This window comes from Carassius carassius, chromosome 19, assembly GCF_963082965.1.
Source record: "Carassius carassius chromosome 19, fCarCar2.1, whole genome shotgun sequence".
Classification (NCBI taxonomy): domain Eukaryota; kingdom Metazoa; phylum Chordata; class Actinopteri; order Cypriniformes; family Cyprinidae; genus Carassius; species Carassius carassius.
In genome coordinates this window covers 3,877,900-3,894,282 of record NC_081773.1, presented here as the reverse complement: position 1 = coordinate 3,894,282, position 16,383 = coordinate 3,877,900, and the positions used below count along the sequence as shown (strand labels likewise).

The window sequence follows — 16,383 nt, the reverse complement described above, 5'->3', positions numbered from 1 at the left end:
GGGGACATATCCTAATGACAATGAGGAATTAATAATAATTTAAGAAGAGGATCTATGACTTCTGGAAGCACCTCTTTTAGGAGCTTAGATGGTATAGGGTCTAACATACGTACATGTTGTTGGTTTAGATGATTTAACAAGTTTTTACAATTCTTCCTCTCCTATAGTAGAGAATGAGTGGAACTGTTCCTCAGGGGGTCTATAGTGTATTGTCTGATGCAATACTGTAGCTGACGGCTGAATGGTTACAATTTTATCTCTAATAGTATTGATTTTAGAAGTAAAGTAGCTGATAAAGTCATTACTGCTGTGATGTTGGGAAATGTCAACGCTTGTTGAGGCTTTATTTTTCGTTAATTTAGCCACTGTATTGAATAAATACCTGGGGTTATGTTTGTTTTCTTCTAAAAGAGAAGAAAAGTAATTGGATCTAGCAGTTTTTAATGCTTTTCTGTATGATAGGTTACTTTCCCACCAAGCAAAACGAAATACCTCTAGTTTTGTTTTCCTCCAGCTGCGCTCCATTTTTCGGGCTGCTCTCTTTAGGGTGCGAGTATGCTCATTATACGATGAAGTCATACTGGTTTCCTTAACCTTCCTTAAGCGTAAAGGAGCAACTGTATTTAAAGTGCTAGAAAAGAGAGAGTCCATAGTTTCTGTTACATCATCAAGTTGTTCTGAGGTTTTGGATATGCTAAGGAATTTGGATACATGCAAGCAAAAAAAATAAATAAATCCTGTCGAAAGACATTGTTATGGCTTCGCTGTTCGTGGTTGGCGATTCTGACCCAAGACCTGCGAGACAAAAAATACTGTAATTGTCAAAGAGGAGTGGTGTCTGTCTGTCAGACCGCTTTGTTTGATATGCGGTTCACCTTCCAGACTCACTGTCTCTCTCTCTCACGCTATGCTTCTGTGTGTGTGTGTGTGTGTGTGTGCGTGTTTGTGTGTGTTTGTTGTCGGTGTTGTGCGGCAGTCTTGATCTAAATATAGCAGTCCCACAGCATGCAGCCTGTATCTCAGAGAATCCCAATCGGGATGCACCTGTAAAACATCACTCCTCACATCCCTCCATCCCAGCCTCGACATGCTCCCCTGTCCTCCTCACCCCAAACAGCAGCGGGACACTTCAGCACGCGTGCTTCCTGTGAGCGGTTAGATTTGTTGAGGTGACATGCTGAGGCGTTAAATCATGTAACTTTGAACTGTGTTTAGTGTGGTGTGTCTTGATTCTGGAGAATAAAGGTCAGTTCGTATTTGCATTTATCATATACTTAGCATTTTTAGCTTGGGTTCCCATTGGATTTTCAAATGGGTTTTATAATGGCAAACAGTTCTGAATGTATAAATAAAATCATGAGATTACTTGAATAGATTCAACCTCAAATGTGAATTTTTAAATCATTGTGACCTTTGCAAACTTAGACCACCATTTAAAAGTTTGGTTTGGGTAAGATATTTAGTTGTTGTTGTTGTTTAAAGAAATTACTGCTTTTATAAAGACACAACACCTTAAATTAATCTAAAGTAACAGTATACATACATATTAATTTAATGCTTTTAGACTTTCCATTTATAATCCTGAAAAGAATACTGAAAGAATCCTGAAAAAAAAATGATAATAATAAATTATCACAGTTTTCAGAAAAATATTAACCAGCACAACTGTTTCCAGTTGCTTCTTGAACAGCAGATCAGTATATTAGAATGATTTCTGAGGATCGTGTGACACTGAAGACTGGAGTAATGATGCTGAAAATACAGCTTTGGATCAGAGAAATAAATTGTATTTTATGATATATTTAAATAGAAAACAGCACTGTTCAATTGTAACAATATTTCACCATGTTACTGTTCTGTACTCTTTTTTTTATTAAATAAATGCATCTTTGGAGAACATAAGAACATAATCTTATTTCGAAAAACATAAAAAAAAATAAAAAAAAAAAAGATTTGCTGACCACAAACGTTTAAATTTTTTTGCACTTTCCCTTTTCCATGAAGAACTGCATGCTTTCGGTGTGCATGAAGCAGTCAGTCTTAAGGGCCATTAATTAAATGAAAGCACATATTAAATGAATATATTATAGAAGTATCCAATGGGATCCAATGAAAACCTTTGATCCAGAGCAATGCATGTTCTGGGACTTCTTTTAGAAAATCTTGCTGACCCCAAACTTTTGAACAGTAGTGTATATTTTTATATTTAGAAATTTTTTTACTTATGCATTTAGCAGACGCTTTTATCCAAAGCTACTTATAGCGCATTCAGGCTAACAGTTTTTACCTAACATGTGTTCCCTGGGAATTGAACCCACAACCTTGCGCTGCTAATGCAATGCTCTACCACTTGAACTACAGGAACGCAGGAAAATTGCCAACAAGCCACTAAATAAGGACCATAACCACCGCAAGGATGTGAGTTTACACACTTAGTGAATCAGAAAGCAACTGTAGTCCTTCAGTTTTTCCCTACAACCTGAAATCATAAACAGCTCTGTGCTGTCAGACTTTAAAGTCCGCTTTGTAATGTTGACTCAACCCTCTTAATTTAATGTTAGTGTGAGAAAGGGTAAGGGTACAATACAAGGTGTTATTGTAAAGGGTACAATACAAGGTGTTATTGTAGGAATATCTGGGTACTTTATCAGTTGCTGGAATCAGTGTAAAAACTGGGTCAATAGCATTGTTAGATCAAGGCCAAGCACACAGAGGGACAGTTCTTATATCACATTGTGTCCTGTTATTCCCTCACACTAGCCTAACCCGCCCCCACAGCTCCACTAATGCTAAAAGTCGTCTAATATTCAGATCCGGGGCTTCGGACGCTGCCAAAACCCTGTTTGCTCCCAAGCTAACCTGCACTGTGTGCTTGAGTCATTTTCACAAGGTTACAGGAAAACGCCGTTCTGGCAGAAAGTGGTCTCTGTTGAAGTGAGCAGTCAGCTAAGAATGAGAGAGCAAGCGGTTTGTGCATATCTGTGTGTCCTGCCTCGCTGACTCAAGTCAAGGCTCGTGATGATTAAAGGACACTGAAGGTGAATCAGTGTCACCTCCTTACACACACTGAACACACTGTTTTACACAAATACTCACACCAGCGGATGTCTAAAACACCTCTGAGATTGCTCTCTTCAGACAGAAAGCATCTGATGTACAGATACAGTATGCTGTACTCAGGGCCAGATTAACACTTTGTTGTACCCTGGGCAACAATATTCAAGGGCCCCATCATCACGACCCCGGGATCACCATAATATGGTCATATACAGAATATATTACTGTAATATACAGTAAATATACTCACTACTTCAAGTTCTAACTGTCATCAGGTGTATTTTGATTTACAAATATTTAAATGCTCATAGAACTACAAATGCACTACTATGTCCCCTATCAAAGACATTCACTCACATATAATGCTATGAAAACAAAACACATCAGCATCTGTATAATCTGGTAAAATTGACCCACTACATTGAGAGGGAGGGAAATATCCTCCATTTTCACAAAAATGAATAAATAAGCAACCACTTTCAAACCATTGTTTATTTAACAACATTTATTCCCAATATAAATGTATTGAATTGATAGAGCTATAACAGAAGACCACAGACAACACATCAAGAAACATTTTGGTCCTCAGCTCATTTTAAGCAGAAATCACCCTGACAGGGTGACCCTGTCTCCTCAGAATTCAACAAGGCAATCAAGTTATTAGTCCAACACAAACAATTTGAAATCTGCCAGTTTTCCCTCCACAACAATATACAGCATTTTAATAAAGCTGACACCTCAAGGAAAAATAAATAAATAAATAAAATGCAGTATCACTATTATCTGCTCATAAACATTTTTATCCTAAGCTCATTTTAACTTGTTTTAAAATAGAACAACAACATATCACAGCACAATTAACCAGTTAAACATTTTAGTGCTACATAAACATTTAGAAATCTGTCAATTTCTCTGAAGAAGACAAGACAGAAATAAATGCTAAATAATCTGGCAAAACACACAATTTTAGTCCTAAATAATGAGGAAGTGCATGTTTGAATTTGAAATGCCTTCATTTGGCAAACACATCTTACAATGGCTTTTTTCTGGACTTTGACTGTGCAAACTGGTGTATAACATCTTCCAAATCAAGGCCACTAACAAGTTCATGTCCAATAGCTAAAATAGAAAGATAAAAATAAATACTTCAAAACCTGGCAAAACACACAATTTTAATCCTAAATAATTAGGGAGTGCATGTTTGCTTTCATTTGGCATCTTGTAGAAAAGTCCTGGCTAGCTGAGTTGTCCTCGTCGTTGACGGAAGCTGACTTAACAGAACTGTCGGCAACATTAACAGGAGTGAGGAAATGACCTATTTTAGGTATATACTTAAAATCAGCGTTTCTGATGTCCTTTTCCTTTTTTAATTTCCGCTTCGCGCTCCCACTTAGCTTCTCCATGTCAGATTTTTATCTGTTGTAGCAACGCCTGACGTAACCCGCTCGGCGTAACATTTGACACACCTCATGCGGACTGACCAATGAGGAGAGGGTCTTAACTTGAGGCCCTCTCTTCATTGGTCATTCCGCATGAGACTGACTCTCAACCGCTCTCAACTCACGTTCAAAGTCATAGGCAGCGCAGCGTCTCTCTGTGCAGCGCAAAAGCCCGTGTTGACAGTTTGTTTAATATAAAGCGGGAGATTACCAGATACAGTATTTTGCTCATTCCCTTGCTGCCCTGGGCCCTTTAGAGGTCTTGGGCCCCTGGGCAATTGCCCAGTTGCCCTTATGGTTAATCCGGCCCTGGCTGTACTGAATTAATATAGTCATGCAGAATATAAATACTAATAAACAACCAATATGTTAATGATAGGCATGCTAATAAGCAACTAGTTAACAGTGAGAATTGGTCCCTATACTAAATTGTTACCCATATTTAATGCTGTATAATATACACAATGTATACGGTAAACATATGGTAACATTGTAGATTAGGAAAGACATATTCACTATTAACAAGTGGCTTTTTGGCCTTGGTGAACATAAGACACTTTAAGGTTAAAATGTTCACTGATAACTATTAGCAGCGACTTTTGCCTCAATAAACTCCTAATTTGCTGTTAATAAAGAGTTAGTAAGGTTGTTAATTTTAGGTCATAAATTTGTGGTCATGCAGAATAAGACATTGATATTTCATTATAAACAGCCAATATTAATATACATGCTTGTAATATACCTAGGTCTTTTAAATAAAGTGTTACTGATGTACAACAAATTAGAGATCCACTCACTAGCACAAGGATGTGTGTTTACAAATGAATCGGACATCAATTATAGTACTTCAGTTTTTCCCTAAAGCCAATAACCTAGTAATATGCTAGTAATATGTAATATGCATGCCAATAGGCAAATAGTGAAGATGTGTTCACTAATTTAAAGTTTTATCATATACAGTATATGTGTCCCTGGAGCACAAAAGCAGTCATAAGTAGCACAGGTATATTTCTAACAATAGCCAACAATACATTGTATGGGTCAAAATTATCAATTTTTCTTTTATGCCAAAAATCATTAGGAAAGTACCTAAAGATCATGTTCCATAAAGATATTTTGTAAATTTCCTACCATAAATATGTCAAAACTTATTTTTTGATTAGTAATATGCATTGCTAAGAACTTCACCTGGACAAATTTAAAGATGATTTTCTCAATATTTTGATTTGTTTTGCACCCTCAGACTCCAGATTTTCCAATAGTTGTATCTCGGCAAAATATTGTCCAATCCTAATAAACCATACATGAATGGAAAGCTTATTTATTCAGCTTTGAGATGGAATAATAATAATAAATTGACCCTTATGAATGGTTTTGTGGTCCAGGGTCACATATGTGTATGTCCGATTATAATTATTAGTTTGTTCATTTTATTTGATCATTAATTCATTATTTTCTTTTTTCTGTTGATTATTGATTTGTTTTAAATAGCCTTTTGTGAACTCTGTTGACAAATATAGAGATATATTATGCACAAAAAAAACACAACAAGTTAAATTTTGAATTAAATCAAATTGTTTTATACATTCTTGCTACAGTGAGTCTGATTCAAAGTCTTTGAGTGAATTACCACAAGAGTCAATCTGGATCAACTGTGCATTTATATCTCCTAAATATACTCTCTTATTTTTTGTTTAAATAATAATACTTGCATGTAGGGTATGCAACAGAAGTGCTGAAATTATGCAGAAAACATGTGTTGCACATATGTTAAACTGAGTGCAGTGACACTTGGCCTGAATTATAGGGTCCAGATCAACAAAACGTGTCTCAGATACTTTGCTTTCAAAGCAAACAGTCTTCAGTCGAGGATATGGCTCAGAAAGCGGTCGCTATGTGTTAACTTGAGCCAGAATACCAGAGTCTTGTGAAATCCAGAATCAACAGATGATCATGCGTATGTGCTAGGGTTGCAAAAGTGTGGAAAACTTCCAATTAAATTCTGAAGCTTTCCAGGATTTTTTTTTGGAATCTTCCATGGATTTTTAGAAAGTTTCTGGAAATTTACCGGAAATTTTCCACCACTTTGCAACCCCTAGTTTGTGCCAGTTCATATTTGTGTGTGTGTGTGTGTGTGTGTGTGTGTGTGTTTCCAGCGACCTGCTGTCCTCAGACTATGTGGAGATACACTATGAGAAAGGGAAGCCCATCCTTTGGAAGGTATGAACCAAAAATTTTATATTTTGCAATTTCACTCTGGACTGTGTGTACTTTTTAGAGAATAGGTAGTCACATAGTAGCTATTTTAATAATAAATAAATAAAAAATGCATTAATAATAACTATGGTATCATTTCATTTGAAAACTTTGAAAAGTGCTGTACAGTACCTCACACACCAAGACTGTTATTATAATGGAGGAACCAAAACAGTACAGTTGCTCTTATACTTATTATACAGTGAAAATTATGGTAGAGTCCCTTTTATTTTTTTAGTTTGCCTTGCTGTTGATGTTATTGATATCAATAATAAGTCTCTGGGACACAAATGGAAAATGGTTTTCTGAGTATGTTTTCAGACGTATAAACTCATAATTACAGGTAAGAGTCAGGTAAGATGTCAGTCTAAAGTTTCAAGAAAAAGTATAGAAAAAATATATATATTTTTTCAAGAAAAAAAAAATATATATATATTTCAAAGTTGTTAATAAAACCAAGACTACAGGAGTAAAAGAATATACTCAAATGTGTTTATGTGTTTTTGGTTGAATATAATTTAATTAGAAGCTATCATAACTCAAAAAGATGTGACATGAGGATTATGAGAGAGAGGGAGAGACACAGAGTAAAGAGCATGAACAGAGAGAGAGAGAGAGAGAGAGAGATGCTGATAGGTGTTAAATCAGGAAGTGTCTGTGACTTCACTTCTGAATCAGCACGCCGTGGTTCATCTCCAGATCAGCTCACAGCTCACATGACCAGCAGACGTTACACTGCAGCAGCAATGCAGACTCCACGCCAAATCTCTTTATTACTTATAGAATAGAAACATTAGACTGTTTAATGAATGCTGGCATTCGTGCATTTATATGCCAGAACGTCCACTATATACAGTCAGTTTAAAGCTTCACTGGTTCTGCACAGTTCATCTGTTGTGGCAACAAATGCATTATGGGGAACAGGACAAAACTGAACATGTGTGTGTGTGTGTGTGTTGTCAGGGCGGAGAGCACTGTTATTACCACGGCCAGATCAGAGGGAATGATAACTCTCGAGCCGCTCTGTCCACTTGTAACGGTTTACAGTGAGTGCACGAGTGAACCCATCCACTAAATGCCTCAATGCTTATGACTTATTCAGCTGTGTCTGTGTTTTTTCTCCTTTGTGAGTTGCTTTGGATGAAAGCAGCTAAATTAACAAATGTAACTGTTTGTGTCTCTCTGGTTTTCAGTGGCATGTTTGATGATGGAGTCCATGTGTACACGATTGAGCCACTTAAACAGAACCACTCTATGGTACGTGTTAATTTCATATGCACTTTAACCAGCTCAAAAGATTTCTGTACAAACTATGAAAGTTAAGCACACTGATGACTGAACATCAAATTATTTTACTATTATTTTTTAAGTGAATCGTACAGATTTAACAAAATTCTTATAGATTTTATCTGAAATGTGTGCGATGTACATAAATAGTTATAAGTGATAGATAGTAAATTCATAGTACTGTTAGACATTGTGACGAGTGGGGCGGGGCCGAGAGACTTGGGAACAGAGCGAGGCCGGTGGAGTGATTGAGAAATGAGCGACACCTGCGACCCACCACCGGTCTCGAGTCCCACGGAGGAGATGGAGGGATAGAAAACCGGAGCGACGACAGTGACGGACGAGAGAGGACCAGGCCTGGGCTTTATTTTATGTTTGGTTTTTATTTGTGCTTAGTCGTCCGTGAGGGGCTGACGCGCTGTTTTGACTTTATTTGATTATTAAAGTTTCATTTTGATTGTCCGCCGGTTCCTGCCTGAGTTTTTATCGCTACAGACATCTTTCTGGCTTACGATATTTGGTTATATTGATGCTTTAATTGATACTTTAATCGAATAAGGACACATTAAATTACAATGCATTGAAAAAAATTACATTACATTGAAAAAAAAAATACCTTAATCAAACTTTCCATTCATCAGAGAATAATCTAAAAGAATAATTCAATAATATTTCACAATATTTCTGTTTTTCTGTATTTTTGATAACAAGAAATTCAGTCTCTCTGAGCATAACTGTAATGTATATTTTTGGGAAATCTCATGAGAATGTTGAATATGTGTTTATGTCTTATAAGTGTACAAAAATGTTCCATTACTTTACTGACTTGCATAACATTAAAGGTATAATTCACCCAAAAATGAAACCCGTAAAACCTTTGTTCATCTTCAGAACACAAATTAAGATATGTTTGATGAAATCCGAGAGATTTCTGACCCTCCAATAGACAGCAATACAAACTGGGTTATATGAAGCCTGCAGTGAGAATATGAGATATAGGACAGAACATTTACAAATCTGCTGTTTTGTGAGTAACTCTGATAATGTCACTAGCTTTAGTGTAGCCATTTCCTCTGCACATTAACTGCAACTATAAACACTTAAATGATCTCCATACACTCTCTCCCTATGCACACTAGCTTTACACACTCTCAACTTTCATTTTAAACTAACAAGCCCTCTTCTAAAAAAAAACAAAGAGCACAATTCATTATAAACACTAATCAAAAGCACAAGGCCTTTTAAAGCACCATAGCATGTGTGCATATAATTAGACATGCTCAGCTGAAGTCACTTTGAATGAACTTGGTAAGATCTGGCTGCTTGTGCTCTGTGTTTTTCATTAGGAGGGAACAGCGAGGCCACATGTGTTACGCAGGACGACTATCCCGCAGCAAACCACACCTGCAGGAGAGCAAGGTACATACAGCACCGCTCTCACTCACCTCCATCAACATCGGACAGACGCACACAGAAATACTAGCATCCTTGTGCAAAAGAAGTACACTTCATTTTATATGCACATCTACTTCGAATCTTAAAATTCAGAATTATATGCAGAAATGCAGAAAATTTAAATGCAGAAAATTTAAATGCAGAAAATATAATAATGAAATAAAAGGCCGTTTAAGTGCATTTAAAGAGAGACATGCCAGCTTTTAAGTGAAGTGAAGTGACATTCAGCCAAGTATGGTGACCCATACTCAGAATTTGTGCTCTGCTTTTAACCCATCTGAAGTGCACACACACAGAGCAGTGAACACACACACACACACTGTGAACACACACCCGGAGCAGTGGGCAGCCATTTATGCTGCGGCACCCGGGGAGCAGTTGGGGGTTCGATGCCTTGCTCAAGGACACCTAAGTCATGGTATTGAAGGTGGAAAGAGAACTGTACATGCACTCCCCCCACCCACAATTCCTGCCGGCCCGAGACTCGAACTCACAACCTTTCGATTGGGAGTCCGACTCTCTAACCATTAGGCCAAGACTTCCCTTTAAACACACTTAAGTACACTTTAAAAAATCGCATTTAGTCATTTAGCAGACACTTCTATCAAAAGCAACTTACAAATTAATAATATATATTAAAAAAAAATATTTTTAAATGTTGTTGCATGTTGCTGAATGCAATGTTGTTTGGAGAATAGAGAATGTGCTTTTTTTTTTTTTTTACTGAATACAATGTTACACTTTTGTTAGAGATTCAAATTCTTGTTGGGCAGGGACTCTTAGAGCCCAACAAAAAGCATAGGAAAAGCTGACAAACAAACTTGTTTGTGTGTGCGCAGGCATGGAGGAGGATTTGCCTTGGCTTCGACGGAGGAAAAAGCGAGCTGTAAGTGTTTGAGTGGGACGCAGCTGATGCTGGAGATAGGCCACAGAGCAGGAACACTGTCAATGACACTCTGTGCAAACCAGCACACATCCCATAATATCAGACAGACTGACTCAGACTTGTGCAATAGCACTGGCACTTTTACTAAGCAAAGGTTGCATCCTAATTTGCTTACTATCTTAACTAGACTGAATTAATATATTCTAAATTGCATGAAGGATTTCAGAAATATGCATCCGTTTATGCTTTTTGGGTTAATGTTGCACACAAGCCGTGGCATTGCTGAGGAGGAGGAGTTTGTGACTCAAATGTTCGGTGTTAGAAAAATGCAGACAGAAGGTCAAAGCTGCCAGAGTAGTTTTAAACGCATGAACGTTAAACAAAGGTTATGAATGATTTAGGTCATTTGTTATATTTGTTAATTGCTTGATTTAGTACATAAACTAGTAATATTTACTAATAATGGCGTGCAAAAGGTTTGGATTCACAGACATTTTTACGATAAAAAAAAGGTTTCTGTTTATGAATGTAGCTATTGTGGATCAATCAATTTTTTTTATTTGTCATGGCAAACCCCCATTTTGAAATAAATAAATTGATATTTGTAGTCAGAAAGGACACATTAAGTTGATCAAAAGATGTTATAATTTTACATTACAATATATATATATATATATATATATATATATATATATATATATATATATATATATATATATATATTAAACAGCACCACTGTTTGATAATAATAATAATAATAAGTGTTTCAAAGCAACATATTATAATGACTGCTGAATAATCGTATAGTAAAGACTGGAATAAATTACATTTAAAATATATTCAAAAACAAACAGTTATTTAAAAAATTTAATAATATTTTACAGTATTACTGACTTGCTATATTTTTTATTTAATAAATGTAGCCTTGGCGAACACAAGAAACGTTCCAAAATATATATAAAGAAAAATACAAATCTTGCAACCACAAACTTTTGAACTGTATTTTCTGCACTTTTCCGTCTCTATGAAAAACTGCATAGTTCCAGTGTGCAGGAAGCAGTCAGTCTTGAGGCCATTAATTACATCAAAGCTGACAAATTAAATAAGTATGTTGTAGAAGTATGTAAAGTGGGATCCAGCCAAGAACTTTGATCCAGAACAATGCCCATTATTTCATCTCACGAAAGTAACAGTGAGGGTTTGTTATGTCTGAAAATGCTTAGGACACATTTTTCTGTTTGTGAGGAGCTTTCGTGCAAGATGGGAAATAATCCGAGCCATGTTTTTTGCTGTATTGTGCTGTTTCTCTTCCAGATGCCGAGGAACGTGTTCGAGGAGATGAAGTACATTGAACTGATGATCGTCGTTGACCACAGCATGGTGTGTTTAAATACTGTTTGACAGAAATAGCAGTGTGTGTGTGAAAGTATCATTGGCCTTTCTGAAAAACAAGTTCACTTTAGCATACTTTTACAAAGAGTACTTATAATGAACATATTAAATTAGAATTCACTTGCAAGTGGAATGTATTGTTATTGCATGATAATTGCTATTTTTTGCCCAGGACTTAATTACATCTATATATATAATTCCATAATGTTATTGTTTTTGAAATATGGTTAAACTACAGACAAGCATTTACAGTTAACTAAAATATACTTCAGTATTATTTATTTTAAACTTGTATGTCATGTATTTCAATATTGTATATTTGTTTACATATTTGTTATGATGGAGCTGCAGTTTAGTAAATATAATACCTTTAAATATAATATTGAATACCACAGGTACATTTATAATTCATTACTATACATGGGCTTTAGTATATTAGTCAACTCATCAATATAAGTGAAGGTCTACGTCTTTAAAGCACAACAAAAGATTATTATATGATGATTTTTTTTCTTTAATTTCTTAACATTATTTTGAAAAATGCACTTTTTTAAAAGTATGTTAAGAAATATATTTATAAAACTGGTCTCTCTTAAAGTACATGTGGTGCCTTTGATTTCATTCATATGTTATCTGTAAGTATAGCTTTTGAAAAAATAGGCTACTTTTAGAATTTGAAGTACACTATAAGTGTTGATTCAATAAGAAAGCACACTTCTCTTTTCCCAAGGGTTTAAAGGTAGAGTTGTGTTTTTAGGATAGGAGTCTTGTGTAAGGTCCTTCTTGAGTGAGTCAGGTCTCCACTAGAGCTTCTTCTTCTTCTCCTGATCGAGTCTTTAGCAGTGAATCCAGTCTTAGTGCTGCAAGTGATGAATGGCTTTAGGACATGTGGATTTCAGTGTGCTACGTTTGAGTCTTTGTTCAATCTTTTGATTGAATGTTTATATAATTGTTACGTTGTGAATATTCTCCCACAGTTTAAGAGAGTGAGGGCCAAGCAACAAACACGCAACCATGCCAAATCTGTGGTCAACCTGGTGGATGCTGTGAGTTTCAGTCTTACTAAAACAACCTTACAGTGAACAGTTTGTGTTATATACACACACACACACACACACGCATATATATATATATATATATATATATATATATATATATATATAAACACACATACAAACACACACACACACACACACATATATATATATAAACACACATACACAAACACAAACACACACACACATATACATATATAAACACACATACACAAACACACACACACATATACATATATAAACACACGTACACAAACACACACACACACACACGCACACACACACATATATATATAAACACACATACACAAACACAAACACACACACACACATATACATATATAAACACACATACACAAACACACACACACACATATATATATAAACACACATACACAAACACAAACACGCACACACATATACATATATAAACACACGTACACAAACACACACACACACACACACACACACACACACATATATATATATAAACACACATACACAAACACAAACACACACACACATATACATATATAAACACACATACACAAACACACACACACACACACACACACACACACACATATACATATATAAACACACATACACAAACACACACACACACACACACACACACATATACATATATAAACACACATACACAAACACACACACACACACACACACACACACACACATATATATATAAACACACATACACAAACACACACACACACACACACATATATAAACACACATACACAAACACACACACACACACACACACATATACATATATAAACACACATACACAAACACACACACACACACACACACACATATACATATATAAACACACATACACAAACACAAACACACACACACACACACACACACACACATATATATATATATATAAACACACATACACAAACACACACACACACACACACACATATATATATAAACACACATACACAAACACACACACATATATATATATAAACACACGTACACAAACACACACACACACACACGCACACACACACATATATATATATTTGAAGACTTCAGATGCAAAGCCGTTTCTTCTAAAATTATAATTTTTATTAAGCTCTTATGTGTAGATTCAGTAAATTTACTTTAACAGCAATAAACAGGTTATTTTTATCGCCATTAAAGTGAAAAAGTGAAATAACTAAACACAAACAGCCTGAAAAAATGCTAATCATAGGAGATGGCACCAGAGGCTTTAACACAACGTCCCATGCCTTAATGGACTTAAAATAAATGTATTTCATACTAAGTATACTTCAGATCCTTTAACATATTTACTGATTTATGTATCAGTGAATGGGAATTATGGGACAGTTCAGCTTTAATTGTATTTATGTTTAGACAGGAAGTGAGTAAGAATGAGGGTGTTGTGATAAACTAATGTTCTCCGCTCTTTCTCTCTGTCTGATGGAAGATCTTTAAAGAGCACCTGAACACGCGTGTGGTGCTGGTCGCAGTGGAGATCTGGACGGACCACGATCGCATTCCTGTTAGTGTGATTCCATTCGAAATGCTGCGAAACTTTTCCAAATACAGACAGCAGCACATCAAGCAGCACGCAGACGCAGTGCATCTGCTCTCGTGAGTTCTTATCTGTTCATATTAACCTCTCTCTCACACACACACAAACACACACACACACACACACACTCGCATGTGTGGAAGTCAAGTGTGCATAATGGCCTCTGTGTGTGTCTGCAGTAACGTGACGTTTCATTACGCTCGGAGCAGCCTCGCGTATTTTGGAGGGGTGTGTTCTGTCAGTCGTGGGGTTGGTATCATTGAGGTGAGTGACTGACAAGAAACACGGCAAAAAGATATCAAAAAGAAATGTTATATATAGGAGTAAACACTACAGCTTATTTGACACAGTCACCTCACTCTCAGTGCACTAAAATCACATAAAATGTCTAGAAATATGACATTAATATTAAAATGTGTGGGGTAAGGTAAGATTTTTTGTAAATGTTTTTAAGTCTCTCATGCTCAACAAGACTGAATTAACTTGCTCTAAAAATACAGTAAGAACTGTAATATTGTGAAATATTATCATTGAAAATAATTGTTTTCTATTTAAATTTATTAAAAAATGTAATACACACTTGTGATCAAAGCTGAATATTAGGCATCATTCCTCCAGTCTTCAGTGTAACATGACTTTCAGAAATCATTCTGATATGATGATCTGCTGCTCAAGAAACATTTATTATTATTATTATTATTATTATTAATATTGAAAACAGTTGTGTTAATCATGATACTTTTTCCAGAATTCTAAACGGAATAGAAACTCAAAAGAACAGTATTTATTTCCAATATAAATCGGTTTGTAAAATTATAACTGTCTTACTGTCACTCTTGGTCAGTTTAAAATGTCATTGCTGAATAAAAGCATTGATTTTATTCCACAAAAAGAAAGACAATCTTACTGACCCTAAACTATTTATAGGTACTGCAATAAATTACTGAATGTAAGGCTATAATAACAATTTTCAACTTTTTACCATTGCATTTATGACTCAAATCACATCATATACTATATCCTTGAAATCTAAATTGACCATTCTTATTTTTTTATGAATTTATTACAGTTTTTGCCCCTTGCTTGAACACTATAGACCCATGCTTAGACTAAAGTAACACAACTTTAAGCTTTTGTTACCATACCTCAAACACATGTACCCATACCTCAAACACATGTACCCATACCTCAAACACATGTACCCATACCTCAAACACATGTACCCATACCTCAAACAAAAGTGCTGCTTTGCACTCTAGTTGCAATTCTGCAACACACTTACTCCTTTATGCAACACACTTGGTCCTGCATACTACACTCTATTTCATACATAAGACACTTCGTTCAAAAATGAAATCTCAGAGTGCCGTTTGGAAAACACATGTATCCAAAATACAATACACATCGGGTAATTGCTACCACTCAAATACTCAACTGAAGGCACTTACTTGCAAAACTGAACACCAATCAGCCAGCTACAAAAAGCCCTCAGTTTAGCCATTTCAAGAACTTTGCAAGCATGGATGGAGGAAGAGCAAGAGGAAGAGCAAGAGGAAGAGGAGGAAGGGGAAGAGGAGGAGGAGGAGGAAGAGGAGGTCGAAGAGGCCATGCAGGGACCCCTATTTCTGATGATATAAGAGCAACTTTGGTGGACCATGTCATCAACCATGACCTGACTGTGAGGGAAGCTGCATGTTTCTTCTGCAGGCAATGGAACAGACCTGTGACGACATTCAGGTGACTGTAATCCATGGATGGTTTCGACATGCAAGGGGATATTTTCCCCTGTGCCTAGCGGGAGAAGACATTGCTTGCGATGTCGATGAGGCCAACAGACGCCGGGATCCATGAGCCCACGAATGCACAATTGCCATGATTTTCTGTGTTTACACTATAGTGTTTATATATATATATATATATATATATATATATATATATATATATATATATATATATATATATATATATATATATATG

The 16,383-nt window shown here is 35.8% G+C and overlaps 1 protein-coding gene across 1 annotated transcript in view; it reads left to right on the top strand.

The window, feature by feature from the left end:
* LOC132095632 (disintegrin and metalloproteinase domain-containing protein 23) overlaps nt 1–16,383 on the top strand; it is a 32,738-nt gene that overhangs the window by 6,606 nt on the left and 9,749 nt on the right. The window contains exons 4-12 of the mRNA XM_059500771.1: nt 6,653–6,716; nt 7,716–7,798; nt 7,946–8,009; nt 9,386–9,458; nt 10,334–10,380; nt 11,695–11,760; nt 12,750–12,818; nt 14,299–14,465; nt 14,586–14,670. Of these exons, the coding sequence (XP_059356754.1) occupies nt 6,653–6,716; nt 7,716–7,798; nt 7,946–8,009; nt 9,386–9,458; nt 10,334–10,380; nt 11,695–11,760; nt 12,750–12,818; nt 14,299–14,465; nt 14,586–14,670 (718 nt within the window). The remainder of the gene's footprint in view (nt 1–6,652; nt 6,717–7,715; nt 7,799–7,945; nt 8,010–9,385; nt 9,459–10,333; nt 10,381–11,694; nt 11,761–12,749; nt 12,819–14,298; nt 14,466–14,585; nt 14,671–16,383) is intronic.